This window comes from Amblyomma mixtum, chromosome 10, assembly GCF_055824585.1.
Source record: "Amblyomma mixtum isolate Tamu chromosome 10, ASM5582458v1, whole genome shotgun sequence".
In the NCBI taxonomy this organism is placed as follows: domain Eukaryota; kingdom Metazoa; phylum Arthropoda; class Arachnida; order Ixodida; family Ixodidae; genus Amblyomma; species Amblyomma mixtum.
Window position 1 is genome coordinate 55,925,296 of NC_143021.1, and position 27,890 is coordinate 55,953,185.

The 27,890-nt window shown below is 46.1% G+C and overlaps 1 protein-coding gene across 2 annotated transcripts; it reads left to right on the forward strand.

Annotated features, from left to right (window-relative positions):
* The first annotated feature begins 102 nt into the window (after positions 1-102).
* LOC149325847 (glutaryl-CoA dehydrogenase, mitochondrial) lies at positions 103-27,379 on the forward strand. 2 transcript variants are annotated; one of them, XM_089562606.1, is made up of 10 exons: positions 106-181; positions 1,374-1,498; positions 3,385-3,408; positions 7,549-7,804; positions 12,989-13,228; positions 19,256-19,475; positions 21,513-21,616; positions 25,839-25,964; positions 26,968-27,128; positions 27,219-27,379. In XM_089562606.1, the coding sequence occupies exons 2-10, from the start codon at positions 1,426-1,428 to the stop codon at positions 27,287-27,289; spliced, it is 1,275 nt and encodes a 424-aa protein (XP_089418732.1). In that variant the 5' UTR covers positions 106-181; positions 1,374-1,425; the 3' UTR covers positions 27,290-27,379. The 2 variants fall into 2 exon arrangements, with proteins under 2 accessions (XP_089418733.1, XP_089418732.1); XM_089562607.1 differs by lacking the exon at positions 25,839-25,964 and having other exon boundaries at positions 103-181.
* Positions 27,380-27,890: the final 511 nt, after the last annotated feature.

Consider the following 27,890-nt stretch of genomic DNA (forward strand, 5'->3'; position numbering starts at 1 on the left):
AGTATACGTCATCTAATGAAATGCCCAATCTTTGCAGAAAAAAAAGCGAAGAGAAAAGATAAGAAAGTGGGCCATCTTGGCGTCACTGTGACGTCAACTTGCGCTTAGAGTGGTGCGTGGTTCCGTTATCTCCGGACCGCGGGACCGTCCCGTGCCCTCACCTGGGGCAGTTTCATTGGGCCCGTAGCCAAGGGAGTGACACTCTCATAGAGCCAATGGGGACGTTTTTTTTCGAAGGCGATGGTGGCGGCACCTGGGAGAGGCGGTAAACGCATCAAAAATCCAATATGGCGGCGCGCGTTTAGGCGGCTGGTAGTGGCCGGTTGCTCGCGCTACAGTGCACTGTACCCGCGCGTTCCTGGTGCTGGCGGCCGCTAGCTCGATCCAAGCTTTGTAAATAGTGGTGATTAACTGATCCCGCGCTGCATTCACGCTTGATTTCCTAAGTACTTACGGAATCTGCTCACTCGCTTTTGTATTTCGATGTGTCTGTTGATGTAGCATGGTGTATGGAGGCGAGCGGCGCGACTGCTTAGCAGCTGCGCTCGATCGAGAACGAAAAGCGTAAATGGTTTTTGTACAAAGAACAATTTATTAAAAGAACATCAGCAGTGACAATCGATGTCCAAAAAGTGATATTAAGTATGAGTGACATTGCAGTATCAGTAAAAGGCATCCTAAAAATCAAAATAAAAAAAACGCCATTATGTAAACCTAGCAGACATGAGCGCACAGAGAATATATAGGGGATAAAAAAAGGTATCAAGGTACAGTATACATAATAAAATGCTACATGACTGAATATACGTTTGTACGCGACTTTGTAAGAGATTTAGGTAAATAGCAGAGAAGTAAAACATCTGACCTGTATTGAAACGCATCAGTCTGTGGCTATGAATAAACACACGCAGAGAAAGGCAGAGAAAATTTTCAACCTTTGACTCGTGTAGAAGAAATCACAGTGCGTTGGGCTAGGGACAACATAATATGCTGCAGTGCTAGTTCTTAGTATAAAGACTCCAAGAAAAGCTCACTGTGTGACTCGACATGACGCCAATGACGCTGCTGCAGTGCGAATGTCGCCGTTTTTGCTTGCGCGGCTGACCGTGCGTCGTCTGCTTGTCGTCTGCTGCCGCGTTACCCGCGTCGTCATCTTCGCAACTAATTTCTTTGATGTCTTATTTTTAATACCTATGGCTGGTTATAATTTAGTTCATAAGCATGTTTTTATTATTGATAGTGGTCGAAAAATTTCACTTTTATTAGGTTTAACTGCAGCCCCGTTTACCGCCGATACCAGGATCGCTGCAATCGTTTCGACCGGGGCGCCACCCTCGGCGCGGACGCGCAACTTGCAACATGCCACAGCCCTGCCGTAGCATCGACCACCTGTAGCTGCGGCAGAACGAAGGACAGCCAAGGGCGATGACCATGCTGCTTCGCTCGGTGACGGTGCGGACGCTGCTGCGATGCGCGGTGACCGGGCAGAGCCCACCCTGTATCCTTGCTCGCTGGTGACAGTGCAAGTTGGTCAACTCGCGCTGCCGGAGGGTTGCACCTGCGCGCAGCGCATGTACCGGTGAGGACGTGCAACTGCCCCGAACTCACATGTGGTACAGACACCGAGTGCTTTATTGCCAATTTCCAGTCAGCGACTCAGGTTGTGCTCAAAGTAGCTGGTGGTGGCCTGGCTTTACTGTCGGCAGGTGTGATCACTGTGGGACATTTACCCTGCGTGACTGAGTGCGTCCTGCAGCCCTTACTGTGCTGTATTTCCTCCATGATCACAAATTATTTCGTCACTATAACTCTAAAGCCAAAATCTGAATTACGTAGTAAGCCAAGAAAGTCGTCTAATTAAGCATCCAGCCAAATTCCTGGAAATCCTAAAAATGAAAGTTTCCACCCATAACTATGGGCTTTAAATGTGCCCCTCGCCTCTTGGAGAAATAAATACTAATTCAAAATTATGTGTTGTTAAAAATTCAGCAGTAATATGGGTTGTTTAGTTGTATAATATTAGATATAACATTTGTTTTCTACAGGTATACATGCCAATGGAGTTGTGCATAGAGGGACAGAATTAAGGCAGTATATTACCTTGCCTTGCATCTATCTTGCCTTCGCATTGCATGCCGTGCCTAAGCCCATTTCTTCCTCTTGATTTCGACTAGAATGTCATTAACCCGCGTTTGTTCCCTCACCCACTCTGCCCTCTTCCTGTCTCTTAACGTTGGACCTATCATTTTTCTGTCCATAGCTCGCTGCGCTGTCCTTAATAGTGACCTATTACTCTTTTGTAATTGTTCAGTTACTTTTGAAGGGCTGTACTTGACCACTGAAATCTGTCACATTTCAAGTGCGGTAATTCTAGTCAGTTGCTTACTGTCTGTAATGTGTACAAGACTGGCCTGCGGATAACATACACCATGTGTGCTGAAGTGGTTGTTCACCTGCTCCTTGGTGCTGCTCAATTTCTGATCATGGGAATGGTTCATGCACTTGTGATGATCCTTCTTGAAAGGTTTGATTTTGTGTAGCACATCTCTGAATGCGCAATAAACAGCTTCATCGACATGACCATGGGTGTCTGCAAGTGTGCTTGAAAATGTGCCAGCTAGGAAGCACTTGATGCATTACAATGCTTCTCGGCGTGCCGTCATATCGTTACTTAGCTTTAGGAGGTGTTGTTACAGTGGCCACTGGTAGCAGTGTAAGAAAACTGAGGTCTGTGCAAGGCCCTTGAGCTCCTTGCTGTGCAACAAGCTCATTATCTGCCCTGGTTGAGAGAAACTGCTGCAGTGTGTGATAAGGCTGCCTTGCTGCTTGGCCCATTCATGCTGGAAAGTCTTGCGTCACATTGGAAAAAGACTTGGTGGAAGCTTGTGGTATCCAAGAAGACATTGGAAACAAGCACAGAGTAAGTTTTAACTGGCTAGCATTTGTATGCCACAGATGGTAATGCCGAGAAGTTTTTGTTGTCGCAGTCCTGCTGTGCACATTGGTAGCCGTTCTTGGCGCATTGTCACTGTGGGCATGGGTGCTTGCCATTGAATCTTAGCAGCCATGGCTTTTCAGCTAAAGTCTGTTCCCAAGAAAGAATGTTTTGCGAGGGGGGACATATATATAATCTTTTTTCTTGAAGGGATTGGTGAGCGCTATCAAATTACGGAAAAGGGACGAACACACAGGCTGAATTCCGTATTTCCTTTTCCGTAATTTCTTTTCCATATTTTGATAGCGCCCACCAATCCCTTCAAGAATGTATTTCCAACTAGCCCCAGTAGTAGCTCTTTTGATATTTTTTTTCCCACACGGCTCCCGCTGCTGTTGTGAGGCTGCGACTGTTCTGATGCCTTCTTTCCTTAACCTCTTCCTGCTCAGCACGGGCTGCGTCATCGGCAAAACGTGAGTGGTCTCTGGAGTGATGAATTTCCTCCGCATTCGTTTTTCATATGTTTTCTAGACTTATTTCTTCTGATGAGTGGAGTTTGGTGCATAAACACCATCATAAGACTTCGACTTGTCTGCCTTAGCCTTAGTTGAGTGCCTGTTTGGAATCGGAACAGTTGCTGATAAGTGCATCATTCTCTAGTATGCACGCATAAGCACGGCATGCAGCTGACCAATCCTGGGTGGAATGCATGGCTAGGCCCATGCATCGTCTTCTTATTTATTTATTTATTTATTTATTTCAGGTTCCTTCATGGCCTTTGGAGGGCATTAGAGAAGGCAGTGAGCGGTTACAAATTCGTACAGAATGGTATACATAACGGGTTATTTAAAACAATAGCTAACGTGTGTATTTAGCAGCATCATTACACAAGATTTCGAAGTGAAGAGAATACAAACTAAACAATATAGCAGAAAAGTATGAAGCGCGAAAGAACTTTTAGGTTTGAGAAACAAAACTATTCAAGGTAGTGTTAAGACATAAGGTCATTTAGAAATACTCATAACACAAGCTATAATACAAAGCAATGACAGCGCAGTTAGCAACAGTAAGCAGCACATTTGAGTGCAAGTCACCTGCTTTCCTGTTGCCTCTCTGCCATTGTGAGAGGACTTAGTTATGTCAAGCTAGTTATGTGAGGCCATATGAGTTAAAAGGCGTTTACCACTTGTGTGCCTGCCCGATGTTGCAAACCTGCAGTACTTGTTGCTGGGCAAGTTGGTTCATGGCTTCTAATACAGCACCTGCAAACAAAAAACACATACACAGGAGATGAGGTTGTGTGTTATTTACATTTACTGTTGGCCATGGGGCCCTTACAGGGGGGGATGAATGCTTGAAGAAAACAGTGCAGCAACAGGGACATGAGAGAAGATGGGACAGGTGCTGACTAGCAACTGAAGGTTTATTGAAAAGGAACACAAAAAATGTACTCTCTTAACAGCCAGCACCTTAGTTGGCGTCTGTCTAGTCTTCTCTCTGGTCCCTGTTACTGCGCTGTTTTCTTCAAGTAACGTACTTTCCGGTGTATAAGACGCGGCTTTTTTTTCAAAAATCTTGCTGGTGCGTCCTGTACAGGGGTGCATCTTATATGCGAATTATTCGTTTTTGTTGCGAGTTTAGATATTACTCAGGTTTATGCTCAAGCTTTTTTCACCAAAAAAATATCACTACCAATAACGCGGTTGTAACACGGTAAATACTTCAATACAGGGACCGCCGTGCGCAACTTTTTTAGGTGAACTTTATCATGAAACGGCGGGGATGACGACTTCCAGAATCACAAACTCGCGGTCGTTTCAGAGGCCCTAAGCAAAAGTAATGTAAAATGCCAAAAGATGGCGACAATCACGCTTCTCGCCATTGCCAAGAGAAGTCGGCGTTCGTTTTTAGTCACACATTGCAACTTTGTTTGCTCCGTGTACGTAGTACGTATGTAGTGCGTGTTTCAGTCGCGTTGCCTCCAGAAATGGGCGAACTTTTTGATAGCACGTCTGAAGGTAAAGACTTCGAAGTTGTTAGGTAAAATAAAATGTTGTTATGGACATAAATGGGAGGGCTCTTTCTTGTTTTCCTTCTTTTTTGCTGAAACGTGGGTGGGTATGACTTAGCATTGCTTAAGAATTTCTGACAGGTACAGTGCATTTTGCGATGGTCGCGCAAGCGTATTTAAATAAGTCTCACTAGCCTAACTGGGTAAACTGGGTGCGTCTTATACACGGGTGCGTCTTATATACCAACTTTTTCAATGACAGCCTGCATAATGGTGGGTGTGTCTTATACAAGGGTGCGTCTTATACACCGGAAAATATGGTATGTACCAGCTCACTCAACTCACCGTTTTACTAACATGACATCAAAATAGTAACATGATCACTTCAAAAAAACCATTTACTAAGTCACATTTCATAGAACATAATTTATTACAATATTGTTTGAATGTTTATTTCAGCGATGCATTTTTAATGATCTGATCACTTTAAAATGCAAGTGCAGTTAAATTACAAAAAAAAAATAAAGGTGCATTTCTACCGTTTGCCTTTAACGATCCAATCACCAAGCGGAAAGACAGAGAGGTATTGTCTTGACAGAACATTTAGTGTTAAGTGGAAGTGCTTTTTCAAATGTTGTTGAAGTACCGGGCTGTAAGAGAGATGCTGGCAAATCATTCCATTTTGGTATCGTTCTCAGAAAGCGAGAATTAATCCATATATAGGGCTCTTTATTTTCGGGTAAAACCCCTCAAACACATTTCTTAAAAATCAGGTTCAACCCAATTTGTACCTGAAATTGCGCCTTCTAGAGAACATATATTTTTCCTGCACAAAGTAAAGCATGCCGTATGAAAAATTAGCCAACACCATGTGCTTATATCTTGGGCGGATGTTGTCGTTCAAGAGGTGACCTCACACCTCTTTGAGCATTTGTTATCTGCAGCTTGGCTTAACCTGAAGATAAGTTCGATAGCTACAATTTCAAAGTGAGAGGCTGAAGCAGGTTTTCAACGGACATCTTTTATTTTTTTTTTATTTCAATACCCTAAAGGCCCAATGCGGGCATTACATAGGGGGAGGATTCATCAAAGAAAACTTAACAAATATACAACACAAAATGCAAACGGCTGAAAGCAGAAGTAAACAAGTTAAGAAGCCAGGTACAAGTTAATAAGAGAAACGAGAAAAAGGCTAGGAACAGGTATTTGAAAAAATGCACATTTAGCAAATCCCGTGAAAAAATCAAGAAAAATGGCATCATTGTATCAAGCGCTATCCCATTAGTAATGTCCAGCCGAAAGGTGCTATACTGGGTTTCAAATGGCTGCTGTGATGTTGAACGCATGTTTTCAGTGCACAAGGCAGGCGGTCTTGCACGGACCTAGGAGAACTGCACAGGACATTTGGGAGAAAATAATTTCAGCAGATGAGAAGGAAAAAGGTGCTTTGGCAGAGTTGATTGGGGTGTAGCCTGCCATTTCCGTGTTGGTCGTGAGATGATGAGCAGAAAATATGGCATTTTATGCTCCGCACAAATAATTGTGCTCATAGTAAACTGCCTTCTGCTGAAAGAAAGCTGATAAAACCTGAAGAAAATATGGCATTTTATGTTCCGCACGAAAAATTGTGCTTATAGTAAACTGCCTTCTGCTGAAAGAAAGCTGATAAAACCCAAACCCAAATAGTGGACCTTTTAGTCGAATAATCTGATTTGTAGCTGAATTTGAACTAAAAAAATATTGCCCAATTTTTACCCTTCTGAGTTCTGAACAAAAGAAAAAACCCAAAAACGAAGAGCCTGGCATATTCATTAATGCATGGATTCGGGACTTTGTAACAATATTTATTGCTTGACCTTAGGTACCTAGTTCGTTAGTGGACTAAGTGAGGGGAACTACTGATATTGAGGGAATTTCTTGAAAACTGAAACAAAAATTTCAACCTGGTCAAGTGCCAACATTCAGCTAGAGGTGGCACATAATCATAATGCAGCATCCCTGTGACGAGCCAGTGCATGTATATCTGGGCATTATAAAGCGAGCTGTTTTTCTTTGCATGCTTTCAGGATTTTTTTTTTATTAATCAACTTTCCACAGGATCTCATATAATGCTAAAATATTCTAATGTTGGCTGCACATATGTTAAGCAGGCAGCAGGCAGTTAGTTTGGCAGATTGTGAGGCCAGTTTTAACCTTCGACACAGAACAAAGTTTCTTCTCAGGATCTGAACAAATTTTCAGTACATGATTTTTCCAGCTTAAATGTTGAAAAATCCCAGTTAAAATTTAAGTGCTTCCACTCTGGTGAGTGCAACAGAGCTGAGCTCATAACTGTATTGGTGCAGCTCAACATGAGCGTCATGAGCTCAAAGACCATCAGGTGGATTCAGGCAATGTTAGATCGCATGGTTAAATGATTCTTGGAACCCCCTGTGGTGTGCTATGTGGCTCTCTGTGCTGTTGCTCCTTTACAGGCTCTGTTTCACAAGTCTCATTGACGTCTACTTACTGGTACATGACTGGCAGTTGTTCTTCCTCGTGGAGGGAGGGAGAGCTCTTGTGGGCGCGTTCTCTGAGTCCAGTCTGGTGGTGGTGGGCGCAGGCTTCGACCACCGGGATGCCTTCCTGCTGGAGGAGCAGCTGACGGAGGAGGAGCGGCTGGTGCGGGACACGGTGCGTGACTACTGCCAGGCCCGGCTGCAGCCCCGCGTCCTGCTGGCCAACCGGCACGAGACCTTCGACCGGGACATCATCCGCGAGCTGGGGCAGCTGGGGGTCCTGGGGAGCACCCTGCAGGGCTACGGCTGCGCGGGCACCTCCTACGTGGCCTACGGCCTCACGGCACGCGAGGTGGAGAGGTGGGCCTCATCACTGCACAGTCTCTCGGGTCCGAGTGTGGATGCACTCTCAAGTGTTGTGTCCCTGTGGCCACCACAAATGGTTGACCATTGAAGTTGGTGGTGCAGCTCAGTGCAAGGTAGGCAGCAGAGGCTGCAGCAGTGTTGTTTTTGTTGCCATGCCATGAATCATGCATGGACATCCGGGCCTCCATTGGTTTTTATAACACTTTCAGAAAATTTCAACCATTTCAAAAGGGTTAAATGTTGGTCTAGTTGGTGTTCAGACTTCACAGGCATATTTTAGCGCAAAAGACGGGACGACAGAAAGACAACTTTTTGAGGCAAGTGGCCAGACTGCAGGAAGCTGGATACACTCAAGAGCATCTTGCCCGGCTTACAGAGCGACTCATGCTAAAACTGAAACGCGAGGCTTCCCCCTTGGTTCAGGCACCAGCGTACCGGCCACACCAGAAGATGGCTTGTATGCCATACATACACAGGGTGTCTCATCGATTACGGAAGATCGCAGCTAAGCATGACGTGCAGCTGGTGTTTTCAGCTGATCACAAGGTCGGGAGAGCGTGCGCGGCAGTTCGAAACAGGCTAGACAAGCCCCGGCCTCAACAGGACCCGCGGAAGAGCGCTGTCAGTCATGCCAGCGAGTTCACCGCCTGCGAAAAGGGGGTTGTGTACAAGGTGCCTTTGGCCTGCGGGAAGGTGTATTTCGGTCAGATGGGCAGATGTATTAATGTGCAGCTGCAGGAGCACAAGAACTCACTGGACTGTAGGCAACTGGTTTCTTCGAACCTTGTACGTATTGCACTGAAGGAACTCGGGACCTGCATGTGCTCGCCGGAACTTCACAACACTACAATTGTGTACAAGCATGACAACGTGTTGTGCTGGGAAATCTATGAGGCATACAGTATCGCTAAGGCTCAAAACACGTGCGTGGCCAAACCATCTATCGCTATACGGGAGAAAGAGGTAGCATATCTGGACAAGTGCTTTGCGCGTTGATAGCAGGGGCTGGCCGTGATTGTTGTGTTTAGTTTTCTTCTTTTGGTTTTTGATTGATTTTATCGCACCTTCTTCCTTTATATTTCTGCGTGTTTTCGAATAAACTTCCAGTTGTTAGTCAGCGCTCGTGTCGTCTACTCTTTCTGTCCATGTTTTTCACGCTAAAAATTTTGCAAGATGTATGTCAACCAACTCGCCCAGTATGCAGTACTGTTAAATTCCATCTCTCTCCTGATGAGCAATAGGCTGCTTGTGCTTGGCTGATCACATGAGGGGCAAGCTGCCCAGTTTGAGAGAGAGATCCTAATCAATGCAGGAGAGTGCCCCAGTAGGAGCACTGCAAAGCAGGGCAAGGCCATTGAGAGTCACCACAGTGTGGCCACCGCATGCTTGTAAATTGCAGAGCAGCCTGGAGAAGCTTTGGCCAAGTGCATTACACATCGTCTACTTTGTGCCACCTAACCCTTTCAGTGCCATCGGCGTACGGGTATGCTTGTGTGCTGCTGTCCCACAGAGTTAATGTGGGCCTGTGGGTGCGTTCGAGATTTAGGGTTGCGCCAGATCTCTGAGAGGTGCTGCCATCTGTCGTTAATCTATGCAAACATTCTTTTTGTTGGTTTACTTTGTTTCGGGCAGTAGTTTTGGCAGGAAAGTTGCATTATTTGCACTCATAGCTTTTCCATGATGGCGGCTCGCGCGGGAACTTCAATTGGAGAAGAAGACTGGAGTGGTGGCTCGTCTGACTCCAGTTACATGAAAGACTTGGAATCGGAAGATTATAGCTCATTGTTGAAGGAAGAAGGGACAGACAGTGCTGGCCTGGTACCAGACATGGTGAGCTCATCACACAAGAGCGCATGGCGGAACGGAAACAAGTGAAGCTAAGGTACTTTCTCACCATCTGCGTTTTCTTTTGATGCATCACACTCTGGACCATTCACAGGTGCAAAACTTCACCTGGGGCTCAAGAAACAGACTGCTTCTTTGATGAGGGAGTCATTTCAATGACTGTGAGCAAAACGAACGCATATGTATGCCAGAAGTGAGGCGCCTCTGACGTTGCGTGCATATTGTGGCTGAAAGCCTGAGTCATTGTCAGCATGTCAGAAATGTATTGCTTCCTGACAGTTGTTGGGCTCATTGGCCTGGTTTTTAAAAACGCCGTAAAGGACTCCTAGACAACTGACCCGCTGACGGGGACACCTATGTTGCAAAATTTATTGCTTATTCTGGGGCCACAATAAGCAGTATACAGTTATTCGTGAACTTGGATTTTCTGGCTCAGTCATCATGGAATTGCTCTCTGGCTATCTTGGAAAAGGGCGCACACTATTCATCGATAATTCCATGAGCACTATACGAACTGGCTGCATATCTACACCGACAGTTCAGTGAACCTGGTCAGTTCTTCAGGCTCTGTGGTCATCCCCACAAGGACTACAGATATCAGAGTTAGGATGTCTCACCAGACTTCTTCGACGGGTGCAGAACTAACTGCTCTTTGTGTTACCATTGAGCATATCAGTCAGTGCAGTCCCCAGCAGTGATCTGTGTTCACTGATTCCAAAGCAGCCCTCCAAGGCTTACAAGCTGCTCTTCACCGTGGAGCCCATGAACCACTGGTCACGGAATTCCAACAAATACATCATTCTGCCATCAATAAAATAAAAGGCACGGCATTATCTACCAGTGGCTTCCGGGACGCAGTGGCATAGCAGGCAATCACCGTGCGGACGAGGCTGCGCGAACCGCTCGCCACAACGCTGATTGTGTGTCGACCCCCGTGTTGAGAGCAGATGCTGCAGTAGGTATCACGCACTTGCGCAGAGGGTCACGCTTGCCGCGTGGACTTCTGGCAAATTTTTTAGCTTACGTTTAAAATCCCTGGACCCTGACCTGAAACTCCGGCTTCCACCTGGCCTACCACGACGTGAAGCAATTTTGCTGTGTCACCTGGGGCTTGGCCGTTAACCTCCCTTCCTTTCCTCCTCTTCCTTGTGGAACTCTTCGGAACAACTGAAAGGGTCTTTTAAGTTTCTGGGAAAAGATTTTAAAAATTTGAAGTAGAATCCTTGAACGCCAAGATGCTTCTGGCACTCTAGTTATGTGACAAGGAGAAGGTACACACGTTGACACCTGCACATGGTGCCCAGCTTAAGGCAGAGCCAGCGAGAAGGTTATTCGCTGGGTAAAGGGCCAGGGGAAAAACGACAAGAAAGAAGAACACAGGAAACCCGTGATTGTACCGTATGTGCATCGACTTTCACATGGGATTAAGAAAGTCGCTGGCAGGTATGGCATTCGTGTCATGTTTTCGGCTCCCAAAAGACTGTCAACGTTATGCCATGCGATTGAAGCTAAGGCAGAGCAGGGCGCAAAGAAAAGAAATGGCGGCTGTGCTGTCAGTCACAGAACACCGTACGTCACGTGCAAAGTGGGCATGGTGTACAAAATCCCCCTGTCGTGTGGAAAAGTGTACGTAGGCCAGAGTGGTCGATGTTTGAATGTGAGGTTGATGGAACATGCTCGAGACATGGAAAGAGGTGACACTTCAAACAATATGGTTCTGCATTGTCGTAACTGCAGCAAGCGTAAGAAGAAATGTTCTCCCATTTTTTCCAGAACGGGTGTTCTTTTTCGTCACCGAGATCGTGTAACGCGGGAGATAGTTGAAGCCTATCATATCGTTAATTGTTTCCTGCACATCGGTCGGCATGTGGCGTGCGATTACTCTGGTTTTTTTTTTTGGTTTTTGTTGCATATATAGAAGCTTCTGAATAAAAATTCTTGTAGTTGCGAGTAAGTGCTGTGTCCCCTCTGTGTCGTCGTTTGTTAGCGCCTGGATTTTTGGCAGCCTGGTCTTCAAAAAAAAATTTATTAGTCTAGTTATAGTCATGAAATTTTCGGGGCACATGTATTTTTGTGCGCTGATTCTATATATGTCATTTAATTTAAAACAATTTCTTCAGCACTTATGCACTCTTTATACAAGTATTTTATGAAGAGTTCTGAAGAAAATTTGCTGCGGGAAACTCGCTGAAATGTATGTCATTAGGTTCTCTTGATACTAAGGAATGCAATAAGGGTAGAATTATCATCCTGGCTATCATAGAAGTTGAGTTATAGGGTACTGAAGCTGCCACTTCAGAAACAGGAATACACACTTTTCTTCTCACTTCCGAAGTGACAAATTCAAAACCATATGACTTAAGTTCTATGATAGGCAGGAAGTCAGTTTTACCCTTAAGTGTGCAAGGAATTGCTTTACATGAAATTAAATGACATATTTAGAATCGGCACACAAAAATGCATACCCTGAAGATTTCTTAACTGTGAGTAGATTAATAAAAGCTTTTTTTTTTTTCAAGACCAGGCTCCCCCCTTAAGATCGTTGGAAAGATGGATAGAAGCACAGTACAGCCACAGCCGTGAGTTATGGGACCGCCTTCTGCATTTTCACTTATGTAACAAGTTTCGATAACATTTACGCCTCTCAAAATCAGTCTTTGGGAGGGCCAAGGTTATGATATATGCACCCAGGATCTGGACATGGGGGATCACACGTTCAACGTGGTGAGAGTCATGCACTGGAGTTTTTCTGTGGCTGGTGGAAAGCACCATGTTAATAGCTATACTCCGTTTCATACATAGCAGGCAACACTGCAGCGGTTGCTGAAATAGTGCGTTCGCGAAACCTTATTACTCCGCCACGTATCATTCGTTCTTCTCGAAACTCCGGCCATTGTTTGGACGAATACAAAGAGCAATATATAACCATCTGGTAGCATTGAAAATCAGGGTTGAAGCTGTGAGGTGCTCAGTGTTCGGGCTCTGTGGCCATAATTTTCACGGAGTGTGAACTACTTTTTGGGCGCGGATTTAGAAGAAGCGATTCGCCCTACCAACCGCGTATCATACCGCCACGTGTACTTATTGATTCTCGAAATCTCAACGAGTCACAGGACAAAAATGTGGCAAGAGGTAAAACGAAGTCCAGGAGGTGCCAGTCACGGCACTTAAGATTTGCCGCTACGAAATATGTTTGTGTTCGCTTTGGTTGTATGGCGAACTACTTTTTGCGTGCGGACTTGGCCTGCGCGAACAGGTGCGCTAGCTTTGGCAGCGTTGCCTGCTGTGTATGAAACGGAGTATAGGTGAGTGGAGTTTTGCCCTTCCCTGCAGAGTGGACAGTGGGTACCGGTCGACCATGAGCGTGCAGTCCTCCCTGGTGATGCTGCCCATCTACCTGTTTGGCACGGAGGAGCAGAAGCAGCGGTACCTGCCCCGGCTGGCACAGGGGGAGCTGCTGGGCTGCTTCGGACTCACCGAGCCCAACCACGGCAGCAACCCGGGGGGCATGGAGACCCGCGCCCGCCACGACCCAGCCGCCCGCACCTACACCCTCAACGGCTCCAAGACCTGGTGGGTCAGGATGATCCGGATCACGAGAGGGAAACAACTAGACGAATGAGAATACGGCAGGTTCTCTCAGGTCATGAATGGCAGTTTGCCAATATCCCTGAAGAGAAAAGTATACAACCGCTGTATCTTACCGGCACTCATCTATGGGGCAGAAACGTGGAGGCTAACAAAGAGGGTTCAGCCTAAGTTAAGGACAACGCAGCGAGCTATGGAAAGAAAAATGATACGTGTAACATTAAGAGATCGAAAGCGGGCGGAGTAGGTGAAGGAACAAACGCGAATTAATGACATCTTAGTTGAAATCAAGAGGAAGAAATGGGCTTGGGCAGGGCATGTAATGCGAAGGCAAGATAAACGCTGGTCCTTAAGGGTAACGGAGTGGATTCCAAGAGAAGGCAAGCGTAGCAGGGGACGGCAGAAAGTTAGGTGGGCGGATGAAATTAAGAAGACTGCGGGGATACAGTGGCCACAACTGGCGAAGTACAGGGTTATTTGGACAGACATGGGAGAGGCCTTCGCCCTGCTGTGTAGTCAGGCTGATGATGACGATGATGATGAGGTTGTCTGCTGATGGAGACTGTTCTCTTGGATTGTGGTTGGACTGTTCCGTGATCCTCCACTACATAATTCTGGAAGGCCTGCCATGCTTCACGTTGACACTAAAGCGTACGACAGCTGGATGATAGCGGAAATGCTCCACGTAGCTCCGAACAGCAACTTCTAAGTTTGATATATATAGGAGCACAGAAGAAGGAGCACCAAAGGACAAACGTAAATGGCAGGACAGAACTCTACTTTTTCCACATAATTCAGCTTGAAAAAAAAATTTGGGGGACCCTTAAATTTCTCCTTTAAGAGTTGAATGCGATAGCCTTATCAGGTCTTGTTTGTACTGCACTCACACAACAATCTAATTAGTGCACTCATAATTACTCATGTACAGTCTCTAGGGCAGTTCACTAAGTGCAAGACCACAGCACTTTCTCTAGGTTCACCTTTATTCAACTTGAACCAATGAGCCTTCGTGGCCTATGGTAAGCATGCCTGCCTCGCATTCTGAAAGTTTGATTCCCGCCCAAACCCATATTAGCCCAATTTTCTTTATAGCTCAATTTTATTAATTCTTTGCTTCCATTGGGATGTTCTGTTCACAGCCAACAACGATGCCGGCTTTTCTGTGACACGGGACCCTTAATGCCATCGCGCGGGAACATTCTTGAGATCAGAAATGCTGCTGCGATGGCTGAGTAGATTTGGGGTTCAGTTGCTGGTCCCGAGGTTGTGGGATTGAATCCTAGCTGTGACGGCGGCATTTCACTGGAGGCAAAATGTAAAAATGCCTGCTTGCTGTGCAATGTCAGCGCATGTTTTAACTCTTTCCTTACTTGGCCATAAGCCATCGCTGATATATGACCAACGTTTCGAACCTGCCGCCAAAAATTCAAGAATTCTTGAACAAGCTGCGACATCTACTTTGCTTCAGTAACACCAACTCTTAAGTTTCAGTCTTGTTTTTTTTTTTTTCATTTTCTAACATGAGGAGGTGACGTCAAAAATGAAACTTTGGCCGGACGCAGTCTGCTAGTCGCCAGTCATGGCGTCCGTTTCACCATGCACTCCTCAAAGGTGAAAGGCTAAACTAAGCACTTTTATCGGCTTTTGTGTTGTTTGTTTGTTTGTTTGTTTTTCTTTAGTGCAGTAGTGGTGAGTTAGACAACCACATGGATTTCAGTTTCAGTTGCAAGACTTCATCTCAGAGGCTCAGGACATCACCACGTGTTTCATTTTACCGTTTGCATTGTATTTTACGTAGTGCACTTGATTTGTAAATGATGCGAGTGGTTTTATTTGGTGCTTTAGGGTCTTTGGAGCGTACTGCCAGGACATTTTTACCAAATATGCCTGCAGATTTTTGATGATGATGATATCAATGAGGGCCACGACCCCTTCTCTGCATCATAGGCCATCGGTCATTATGTGAAATTGGTGCTCCTGGACAGCCTGCGTCGTTAAGTTTGCTTCTACAGCACCACCTTTTTGGTTTCAGATTTTTTTTTTCATTTTCTAACACCACGAGGTGACGGGAAAAATGAAACTTTGACCAGACGTAGTCCGCCGGCCAGCGACCATGGCGTCTGTTGCGCTGTGCCCTCCTCAAAGGCAAAAAGCTACACTGGGCACTTCCTTCTTCATCTTTTTTTTCTTTTTGTTTTTTAGAGCAGTGAAGTTTTTATCTGTTTTTGTTTTTCTTTGTTTTGATGCAATTTGTACTCGTTTCCGTGGCTGACACTGCTTATGTTATGTTTGTTTTTTTATGTGTACCCTCCCCCACTGTAATGCCGCTTGGCACTGTGGGTAAATTAAATAAATAAATAAATAGTGGTGAGTTAGAGATGTAGGATCGTTGGATTTCAGTTCCAATTTTGAGACTTTGCCTCAGAGGCCCGTGACATCAATGCACGCTTGCGCATTTCGTTTTGCTGCTCATGTTGTATTTTATGCAGTGCGCTCGATTTGAAAATAATGAGAGCAGCTTTTTTTTTTCTGATTTAGGGTCTTTGCAACATACTGCTAAGTTGTTTTTCAAAATGCGCCAGCAGATTTTGGTTATGATAATGTAAGGGATTTTCAACCATAGAAAATCACTGCGGACTGAAAAAAAAGAAAAAAGGAGGAATTGCAAGCTCTGCTGTAAAAAAAAAAAAAAGAAACAGAACTCGGAACAAGTGCAATGTGCAGCACGTCCCACATCTCGTGTCCTTACGCGACTGCTTTCCCTAGTGGCACAGCAGTCGCATTGCACAACTAGAAAGGCCACGGGAAGTGCAGTGTATACCGTATATACTCGTGTAAGGGCCGCCCTTTTTTTCAGCGGTACTCGTGGGGTGCGGCCCTTACATGGAACCAGCGTTTTTCCACTAAAAATTTCTGCTACAGCGCAGCCCCGATTACGCGTTCGTTTTTTAAGTGGTGATACCCATTTTTATGCCGAATTAGCACAGGCACGACGAATCCTTCGAATACACAGTGCATTAAAAGTGTGGATTGTGCCCGCGCGACCTACGCGATTACCACCCGCAGTAAGCCAGGTTGCTAGCAGTTGCTTGATCCCTGTATGTATTACTTTGCTGGAAAATTTCACGTGATCCTAAGTTAGGATCCACCTAAGGTGCGGTGCTTGTGACGGCTTGGAGCGGTGCTTCACCGCCCCAAAACGCGCCACTCACATTTTCTTGCACAGTGAGGCACACCCAACATGCCTGCACCCCATCCTGGCTTTTGCACAGCGTAAGGTTTTGTCAATCCTTTCTGGCACGAACGCCGAGCGAGCTAGTGTCGATGACGGACCGCCTGTGCGAGATGCCAGGCCGAGCACGGTGCGCGGGTTACGACACGTTCATGGTCGTGATTTTTATGCGGCCAAAATTGTGCGCGCATGAAACAGTTTTTAGCTCACTTTTTTTATTGAATTGCCGGTGGCCAAGTTGGGGGTGCGGCCCTTACGCGAGTATATACGGTATGTAAGTACGCAGCTGAAAGTCACAGGAATAATAGCTAAGAACATGTGCAATTTTTGTGTATTTTAATTTTTTAAAATCAATTTCTGGCTTAGTGCAGCGGCTTGTTTTCGTTTTGCTTGTATTCTTTTTTCTGTTACCGGCATATTGAACCAATAAATTTTCTAGAAGTTTTGCACACTCAACTCTGGCGCTTTTTCCTTTGGAAGTATAATCAATAAGCTACAGTTTGATATATTACAATGTGCAGTGCATTTAGCACTTCTCGAAGAAATAATTTTTATTTTAAAGCACTCAAAATCGGCTGTTTTTTTCACGGTAAAGAAAGGGTTAAGAACCCCAGGTGGTCAAAATTAATCCCGAGTCCTAGGCCCTAATTGCCCATAATTCCGTGCAGAATCACGACTTTGCGTATTTTTAGGGGTGTGCGAATAGTGGTTTTTTGATTCGAAGCGAATTCGAAGCGAATAGCAATTTCCTTCGAATAATTTCGAAGCGAATAGTTCGAATAGTACTTCTGGCACTAAAAAAAGGCTGAATGACAGTAGGCATTTCCAAAACCATTTATTTTCCTAACACACGATGCCATTGCATACTGCACTGAGGCTTTATTTAAAACCATGCTGCAAAATTTTAAGAGAGCACCTAAAGTGAGTTAAGAACAATTTTTACCAATTTGGTAATAAAAAGTTATAACACATAAAAATACCGCCTGCTTTCTAATAAGAAATTAGAGATACAATACAAAAAATGACAGTAGTATAACAGAACGGTGCCAGTAGTACAACCAATAACTGAAACCATAGGAGTAACTGCACTACACTGCAGCAAGAGCACTGAGAACAATAATGAAAAAAAAAGGACATTCTGCACTACCGGTGACCAGTGGTCGAACGGGTCGAATGTCCAACACTGAGCTAGGCAATCACGTTCGGTGCACCGACTTGCCACTTGCGTTGCTTGCGTTTCTATAGCTTAGGGTCCTCACTTCTTGGCTTGGATTGCGCCTTCTTTTCGGTTACGCCGATGGGACTGCTGCGCCCAAAGATGCTAAAATGGAACATAGGCTGACCGGACCTCCTAGCAGCACTGGCAGCATCGCACCATCGCGTATCCACAGCTCCCACAGCACCGATAGGTTGGCCGTACTGTCGGGGACAGAGCGTTCAGGACGCGCCGCCCATGGCTCAAATGCATCGCCATCACCTTGCGGCCGGAGATTGGCGCGTCTATTTCGCTATGAGAGGGGTGCTCGTATGGAAACGTCGGCTCTGCTCTGTCTCCCTCTGGTTTAGTGCGGCAAAATGGCGCTCTTCCCGGCCTATGCCGTCACTCTGACAAGGCGTGTCGCACGATGCATTTTTTTTTTTGCGTTTCACTATCAGCTCGCGGCTGCTGTTTGCCAGAGCGTTGCTTCGCTTATCAAGCTGAAGGATCGGACCATCGTGTTTATCTTCGCATGTGTTTATCTTCGCATGTGTTTATCTTGGCTGCGTGTTTATCTTCGCGTCTGTCCTATCAGATAATCTTTTCCGCAGCTCTCTTGGAAAAAAAAAAAGAGGGGGTGGGTGAACGTGGCCAAGCGATGCCCGCGTTCGAATACTTGCGGCGTCCGAGCTCATCGATAGCGTCACCGCCAGCCAGAGTATATGAAGGGTTCGCTGACAATAAACTGAGGTTTCTTGTTTTTAAGCTTAGACGACTGTCGGCTGTTTTCTTCCTTCATTGCGTCTACCTCGACACGGCGGCAGCGACGCGGCTTATAGCAGCCTTAGTGCAGAGGTTCGAAGACGGCCAGAACGCAGGATCTTTCGCAAGAGCGCGTCGCCCTCACTTTCGTTTGTCGCTGGGTTCGGACCCCGGCCTGATCGTAATTTGCGTATTGACTGACCCCCGAGCATTGAAAGCGCAATAAAAAAAAGCCATCTATGCGGCAATACTCGTAACCGAAACCACATAAAGCAAGCGGGCAAGCGTCCCAGTAACACTATTCGCGCGAGACAAATACTTCGAAATTTCGAATACCGAGAATTCGGTTCGAAGCGAATATCGAATACCGTGATATTCAATCGAATATTCGAAATTATCGAATATTCGCACACCCCTAGTATTTTTGTTGAATTGTGTGTTACAGCCATATTCTCCTTTTTTTTTTTATCTTAGTTGCGTCATGAGCATAAGCAGAAATGACAGAATATTGGAAATATGATTAATTCAGTTGTCTTAATTTGCTTGAAATCTAGAATCTAGTAAAGGATGAAGTTCTGGTGATAGCTTGGCATCAACAGGAATTGTAAGTTATATAGTTGCCAGTTTTTGCTGGTTCCGTCCCTTTCTTCCCTTGAGTCTTGCAAGGGTGGAAGAGCGGACTAGTTGGTAGTTCATCTTGGGGAAGAACACAGCGCACTCCTAAGACAAGGACAAAGAAAGACAAGACGATACAGCGCTGTATTGTCTTGTCTTTCTTCGTGCATCGTCGAAAGTTGCATCGTCATCATTTGTTGTGCAGGATCACCAACTCACCGGAGGCAGACGTCTTTCTGGTGTGGGCCAAGTGCGAGGAGGACGGGGTCATCCGGGCCTTTGTGCTGGAAAAGGGCACGCCGGGCCTGACTGCGCCTCGCATCGAGGGGAAGTTCTCGCTGCGTGCATCAGCCACCGGCATGATCCTCATGGACGACGTCACCGTGCCAGATAGCGCTCTGCTGCCCTCGTCCCACGGGCTCAAGGTGGGAATGGGGGTCATTCGGAGAGGTCATTGCAGAGGGTCTTCATCCCGAAGCGAATGTAACCAACCACAGTAAAAACTTAAAGGTGCACTGAAGAGCAATCTGGAACTCGATCTACACGTTCTGAGCGTACTTGGAGACTTCGAATTATTGCCCTGTGTGGCCGATTTCCCTAATTTAAATCGGATTAATGTAGGGCTCCTGCCTTTTTTTTTTTGTTAAATTCCCCGCAAACGGTGGGAGGAGTCTAGCAACCTTTCACCCAGTCCTGTGGTGGCTTGCTGCTCTACCATCGGCAGAGTGATACGTAGTGATCGGCAAAAGCAAAGAGTCCATGCGTATTTTTATTTCTATGGGCCTAATTTGCAGCTATGTAGTCTCTGACTAGACCTATTTATTCACGGAAACCTAGAAGAAACAAAATAAAAGCGAAAGCAAAGTGACCACACAACTGCCTGAAAGGCACTCTATGCGTTGGTTGACTACTACCACCATATGTGGGGAATCCAAAAAAAAAAGGCGGGAGCTGGACGTTAATCCGACTTAATTAGGGAAATCGGCCGCACAGGGCAATAATTCAAAGTTTCTACGAATGCTGGGAACGCGTAGATTGAGCTCCCGTGGCAAAAATACGAGTTCAGATTCCCCTTCAGTGCATCTTTAACCCGTTAATCACTGGCCCCGAGGTGTACTCGTCATGGGAGACCGCCAATATCGTCAGTGACGAGTTGCACTCATCCTGCCCAATGTTGCGTTGCTGCCAGTGCCAGGCTAGTTACCGTTGGCGATTACATTGGATGGAGTGTTCTACACTAGAGGGTGGTAGTTGCCCACGAAACGCATTTTGTCCCTTGAACATGCCATCTAGGTCTGACAACAGCCATCTTGGTGCGCTTTTCGTAAAATAATTTGGTGGTTAAGGGTCGATACAAAACACCGCAGTGGGTTATCTCTAGTGCAACGTGGCAAGCAAATACGAGGTGATGACAAGCTGGTCTGCAAGAATAATGGCTGTGGTTTGTTAGACTCCTTGTGTTGTGTGAATGTTGCACCAGTCAGTGGCCTGCCTCAGCAGTTGAGGCAGCTCTACTAACGTTCCTTTCAAGTTATGGTGTGTTACTGGGAAAGAGCTGTGCAAGCTGTGCGAAGAAGTGCCAAGTAGCTTCATTGCTCAAGTGCCCCCATCACTTTCTTCATTCACATAAGCTGGGGTAGTTGTGTACCGATTAGTGTCCTATGCAATGACCGCATATCTGGGCTTCTGGAAGTTCGCCAAAGCAGCAAGGCTCTAAGACGTGGGGCCAGCCACAGCTGCTGGAAACATTGCAGCGGGGCTAGTTGGTGCTTCATACTGATCAAATCACGCTAAAAGGCACAGAAAGACGAAAACACAGACGGACGAAGCATGTGAGGTTCGAGGTTTCAAAAAGGAAGAATCTTCTTGGGAAAAGGTGCAGCCCATCGTTATACGATACATCCACAAGGTGTCACATAGCCTAAAGAAGATCGCAGGCAAGCACAATATCCTGGTAGTATTTTCTTCCCGCAGAAAGCTTATCGGAATGTGCGCAAGAATGCACAACATCGACAGATGAAAACTGCCTTGCGAAATCGCTCACGAAGTAAAATTCGTTGATCGCGACAAGGAAGTCATGGCGTGCCGCTCCAATGTGGTAAGAGATCCATTGGACAAACCACTAGGTGCATCAACACTAGACTGTGGGAACACGCCAACTCATGCGGCCAGATAACGCACCCTGTCAGTCTGGCTTCCCACTGTCACCATTGCAAATGGAACCCTCATCATAATGACCCAGCCATCCAAGGCCACACCACACAAAACCAAACCAGAAGAAGGATGCAAGCCTCACCTGGATGACACCACCATAATAGGTCACGGGAAAACAAAAACTGAACGGGAAATCATTGAAGCCTTCATTTATGTGCTTCGTCCATCTGTGTTTTCATCTTTCTGTGCCTTTTAGCGTGATTTGATCAGTACAGCTGCTGCAGGTGTTTGGTGGTGTGTGTATGCAGGCGGCGTTCCAGTGCCTGACCAGTGCTCGGTACGGCATCTCCTGGGGAGCCCTGGGGGCGGCCGAGTTCTGCCTGGAGACGGCACGCCAGTACACACTCGACCGGTGAGTCCACACTGGGGTGGCCTGGCAAGAGTGTGGCTTGCAGGGAAAAGAGGGCATGCATAGAAGACAGGGCAATGCATTGACACTGATTCCTATGGGACCAATTCAACACCAATGCAGTGAATGTCAGTGATCGTTGCCACGTGCTGAGCCTGAGGGGAGACTTATTTTGAAATGAATTTAACACAAGAACACGCACAAAAGAAGAGGAAACACACAGGACAGGCGCTATGCAGGCAGACTACAGGTATCCTGAGCACAATTTGTGAACTGACGATGAGTTCCTTTACTGCGCATGTCTCCTTTTATGTATACATTTTTGCTCTCTTGCCTGTCAGTAAATCCGACGAAGTATTAGCGCCTTTCTTGTGTCTCCCCTCTTCTTGTGTGCGTGTTCTTGTGCGTTTAAATTCACTGCAAAATAAGCTATGCACCATCTAGCCCAAACAGAAGTTTTGATAAGGGGAGACGCTGGCCTTGAAATGAAAATTTTTATTATTAAAGTTAACACGATGAAATTAGGTGTGTGTGTGTACTTCTTCCTCCTGTTTTTAAAAATGTAATTACTTTCAGTATATCTCAGTTAGTTGCCGTATTATGGGACAATAACTAAATCCTAATTAGGTAATTGCCAGTGGGTCAAGACACATTCTCTCAATAAATTTTGATAAATGGAGCTGCAGCTGAAGACTCGCCATGTGCAGCTGTGCTGTGTAGTGTATTGTTATGGAGATACACTGCCATATATGAAAATGTTCACTTATGTCGAACCACCGTAATTATGAAATATAATCAGGCAACATTATTGGTCACGCAATTTTGTGTGTTCAACTCAGCAGTAAAAACGTAGTTCCGTAATTTAGTTCCTTTTGAATTCAATAGTGTAAGATAAATTCAAATTGCACCATAAAAATGTAGTGAAAACTTCTGTAAGGCTAGTCATGTTGCCAAAAAACATGAAGTTGAGAAAAATCGCATCTGAAACGCGCGCCAACCATTTAAAGTTTGTTGTAGAGGCCTCATACAGGGCAAAACGTGGTTGTTTCTAGGGGATTGTATAGTAGTGAGTAATACTAGGATGCAGGGAAGAGCGCCAGCTTTCAAACAAGACCAAGACAGCGGCCATCGGGGATGCAGTTGTGGGAAGTGATGGGTGCAAAGTTCTGCTGCCTTTTGCTCCAAATTGCCATTTTGGTGCTTTGGATGCACCAAATATATCGATATTTTAGTAGTTGGAGGTCGAATTAGGCCTTCAAAACTTTGTAGGTGGATGCTTTAGAGTAATGTTCAACAGTCTCGCAAGGAAAAAAGCAGTTCACAATAGACCGATTTCACAAAACCTACTATGCACGCGCGCATTTACCGGTAGTAGCCAGCCGCCATCTTTTTCTTTGCACTGCAAAAGACTGGAATGGCCTTCCCCACGACGTTGATGCCATCACGTGCCCATGAAGTTTTGTTGACAATTTAAATATGCACTTCATAAATATCATGCAGGCGATCATATTCAATTAATATTTGTACTCCCTCCCCTTATGTAATACCCCCAAAGTGGGGTCTTTAAGGTAATAAAGTGAAGTGTAGTCCTCCGTGGCGTCGTCTGCACTAGAGCCCATTCTACTTTGCACCTTGACTGGCATTATACCCAGTCACAGCAGCTTTACGCTCGTTAAAACACATAGCAAAGCATGTGTTTTAACGTCTTCAGACATTGTTTGCATTTCTTGCCACCTCATTTTGCCATTTAAATATTTTCTGCATTCATCTAGGCATTCACTATAGTTGTGTCAAACTGCGTTTGTTGTCTTTATCTTTTCATCGTTGTCCTTGTTCAAAACTGGCCATGTGGTAGATTTTTTATTCATGTAAACGCATAAGTGTATTCACAATGTGCTCGGCTAGTCACCAGCAGGGAAGCTGAGCAGTGCAAGCGAGCTATGCTGTTTTTCTAAATGGAGTTGTGACAAATGCTTGCATTCAGTGCAAAATGGGAAAAGGAGAAGCCAGTCAAGGAGGTTTTGAGTTTGCCAAATTGGGGTTGAATGGTTTTTAATTTCGTGACCAATAGTTGCATTTTGACTGTTGCAACACTAATTACTTTTTGATTTAGGGTGATATAATTTTTGCTGCCAGGGCGCCTCCCGTACGACTCACTCTCGCCATTTTCTCAGTCCGGGTCTGAACACGTTGGCTGATGGGTAAACACCAGATGGCCTTTTTTTTTCTGAAAATACTGAGCAAAATGTGGGTGATATCCGGCATGTTGTTGAAAATGGCAATATCACTTATGCCCAACGACCGATGTGCAACAAAACGTCAGGAATTATTCCACATTTCCACAGTTTTATAGCCTTGCTTTCTCATGAAATGAAATAAAGCACTATTGCCAGTATGGCAGCTCGAGGTATCAGGAGTGAATATGCATATCAAACGTACACTGTGGATTCCTGAATATGACAACAAAACCTAGCACAGTTGTTCATTCAACTACAACCTTATATCAGGCAGAAATCACTGCAAAGACTGCTTGACGATGCAGCAAGAAGGTAAATCCAATCGCCTTCTTTTTAACAATTCAGGAGACTGCCCCAAAGCTGACCAGTGCGTAAAAGGCATTTCAGACAGCTCCAGAGCTTGGAAATTTGCCATTTGTTGACGTCAACTGATCAACAGGGACAAGATGGCTAAATTTCAGCTGCCTCAATCATGAACAGCTTCTGTGCTGTGTCTTGGGGACTTTTTCTCTCCTAGAAAACGAAAAATCCGGGACCCTCTGGTTTGCACTGTTGTCGGAGCTCATGCCACCCCTCGGGTGGACCCCACTCGTCCCACAAATCCAGCATTCATGCGGAGAAACATCGTGTGGTGACGCAAACAGGACTGCTCCTCGCGCATGAGCCATGCACCGCGCCGACGCATCCGCCGGCTGGAGTACCATGGCTCCCAGAGTGCATCGCGGCAGCAGTGACGTAGTGCAACTGCTGGTGAAATCAGTCTATTGGTAGCGAGGTGCTGGAAGTGGTTAGGGAGTATGTCTACTTAGGGCAGGCAGTGACCGCTGATCAGGATCATGAGAGGGAAATAACTAGAAGAATAAGAATGGGGTGGAGCGCATATGGCAGGGTCACTCAGGTCAAGAATGGCAGTTTACCATTATCCCTCAAGAGACAGGCATACAGCAGCTGTATCCTACCGGTACTCACCTATGGGGCAGAAACGTGGAGGCTAACAAAGAGGGTTCAGCTTAAGTTAAGAACAACGCAGCGAGCTATGGAAAGGAAAATGATAGGTGTAACGTTAAGAGATCGCAAGCGGGTGGAGTGGGTGAGAAAACAAACGCGCGTTAAGGATATCCTAGTTGGGATCAAGAGGAGGAAGTGGGCTCGGGCAGGGCATGTGATGCGAAGGCAAGATAGCCGCTGGTCCTTAAGGGTAGCGGAGTGGATTCCAAGAGAAGGCAAGCATAGCAGAGGGCGGCAGAAAGTTAGGTGGGCGGATGAGATTAAGAAGTTTGTGGGGGTTAGGGGGGCCGCAGCTGGCAAAGGACAGGGTTAATTGTGGAGACATGGGAGAGGCCTTTGCTCTGCAGTGGGCGTAGTCAGGCTGATGGTGATGAGTTTAGGGTATATTGAACCCGAATATGCCATTTTTGTAAAATCTAAGTTTTCACATTTTTTTACCACTTTAGGCCTGTGTCTGCCCTTCACAGGGCAAAAACATGAATTGTATTTGTTAGCATTAATGAGCCATTCATTTATGATGCCGGAAAGCCTGCCTGCTGGAAAGCTTGCCTGCCCAAAAGCTTTCCTGTAGGATTCATTAAGTGTTTGGTGCATAATAAGCATATCTGATACTGTCAGTACGTGACAAACCATGTTGAGCATTTACCTCTCAATCACACGCATTGCTCCTAGTCAAACTGTAGTTTACTCGAACATTTCCAGTCCCCATGCAGTTGGGTTCTGTTTCAAGGTTTCACTAAGAATCATGGAAGACCTAGAAAAAATGCCAGAACATGAAAGCATTTTCAGTTGAACGTTATTCAGGCCACCTTCATTAGAGCATCGCAGCAAATAGATGGCAATAGCTCACAAGCACGTGCCCTCACCTTTAGTGGTTTTTGTCCACTCTTACAACTGTTGACAGTTTTCTGAATTTCTGCCGTGAAATTTGTGGTGTGGCAAAGCACTCTGGGACCAGGGGGCACGGGTGTTGGTTGCAGGCAGCAGTTTGGCCGACCCCTGGCACGCAACCAGCTGATACAGAAGAAGATGGCCGACATGGTGACCGAGATCTCGCTAGGCCTCCAAGCCTGCCTGCGTGTGGGACGCCTGTTTGACCAGGGCAGGTGAGTCGGGTCTCCACTGGCAGCACCATTTTCGAGCCTGCTGGTTCAGAGTGCAGTAAAACGTCATCAATTCGGACTTCGAGGGACTGGGAAAAGTGTCCGTGCATTATCCGAAGATCTGAATTAACAAGTGCCCCTCCCCCACAACCAGAAGAATAAAGCCGTTTGCATCACAGTAGGGTAACGGAGTGGATTCCAAGAGAAAGCAAACGTAGCAGGGGACGGCAGAAAGTTAGGTGGGCGGATGAGATTAAGAAGTTTGCAGGGATACAGTGGCGGCAACTGACAAAGGACAGGGTTAATTGGAGAGACATGGGAGAGGCCTTTGCCCTGCAGTGGGTGTAGTCAGGCTGATGATGATGATGATGATGATGAAGCTTGCTGTCCACGTCGACCCCGAGAAGAATGGCTATCTTCGACAACTGCTGCAAAACGAACAACGCTGCTCTCTGCAACCTGCCGAGCCCTGACTCATCGGACAACAGAAGCGCGCGAGCGTTCCTTACGCCCGGGGGACAAGTGAGACTCTGGCTCGAATATTTTCAAAATACGACGTGCACATTGCGCACATGCCGTCCAACAAGCTGAAACAACAGCTCTGTCACGTAAAAGATTTTCCATTTCTTTTCCATTTGTGTGCTGCATAGACATGCTAGTGCACTGTATAGCTGTCTTCCATAACAGCCGCTGTTATGGAAGACAGCTATACAGTGCACTAGCACGTCTATGCAGCACACAAATGGAAAAGAAAAGAAGCAGTGATATGCGTTTTATTGCAGATAAGCTGCCCCTGACATATTTTTTTATGTGCGACAGCTTGCAGTTTTTGTTTTCCATGCTGAGTCCTCTTTTTGCAAGCTCAAGTGGTGCGAGTAGTGTCTGATAGCTGAGAGGGTTACCGCAGGCCAACACAGTGGTAGCAGTGTATAGCTGGGTGCCCCATTCTAGCAGTGAGCAGAAGGGGGTGTCGCACAGCCCGTTCTGAGGGAGGGTGGTGTTTCAGCATGTGCCCCGAGATGGTGTCCCTGGTGAAGCGCAACTCCTGCGGCAAGGCCCTGGACATTGCCCGCACCGCTCGCGACATGCTGGGCGGCAACGGCATCAGTGATGAGTACCACGTCATCCGCCACGTCATGAACCTGGAGGCAGTCAACACCTACGAAGGTGCCCTTTCTTCTTCCTCCCTTCTCCACACACGCAGTGAGTGGTGGGACACTGAAGCGCCTCTCTTCTTCTTCTTCCCCTCCACTGCAGGAACCCACGACGTCCATGCACTGATCCTGGGAAGAGCCATTACAGGGATACAAGCATTCTCTGCAGATTAGGTGCCAACTAATAGTGACTGGGAAGGGGTGGACTAGGCTATTTTTGATACACATCGACTGTACAATAAAGCTTGCTTTTATTCCCGTGAAGGCATTGTAGTTTTCCCTTTGCAAGTCTTGTTGCTCCAAGACAACATACAAGCAGTACCCTTAAAGGAAAAAAGTACACGGTCACTGACCAAGTCAAGAAATTTGAGGCGTTTTGGAACCTCGTACGGGTGCCTTGATCATGGAGCGGGACAGAGGTCGCACACAGGTACGCACACAGGTTGCTACCTCAATTTTATGTCTTGTCATACAGCTGGCCACAAGACTTCAGTGGTATCATCCTTAATAACACATGCCGTACGCATCTGCTCAGACGACAGTTCATTAAAAAGCGAACTGAGCACGGTCCACCGTGAGCCGACCTATAATGGCTATCCTAGTCGCTTTATCTGCGAAATTGAGAAGCGACGACATTCCAGGGATGTGCAGGGAATCAGCGAGGCACTCTCGCACGTATTTGCAAGATATTGCTGCGAATCTTTGTAGCGTTTGTTTGTTGTGTTTATTCGTTCATGCTTCAAGGCCGCCGGCACGCTGCTTTATCGCTTCGTTT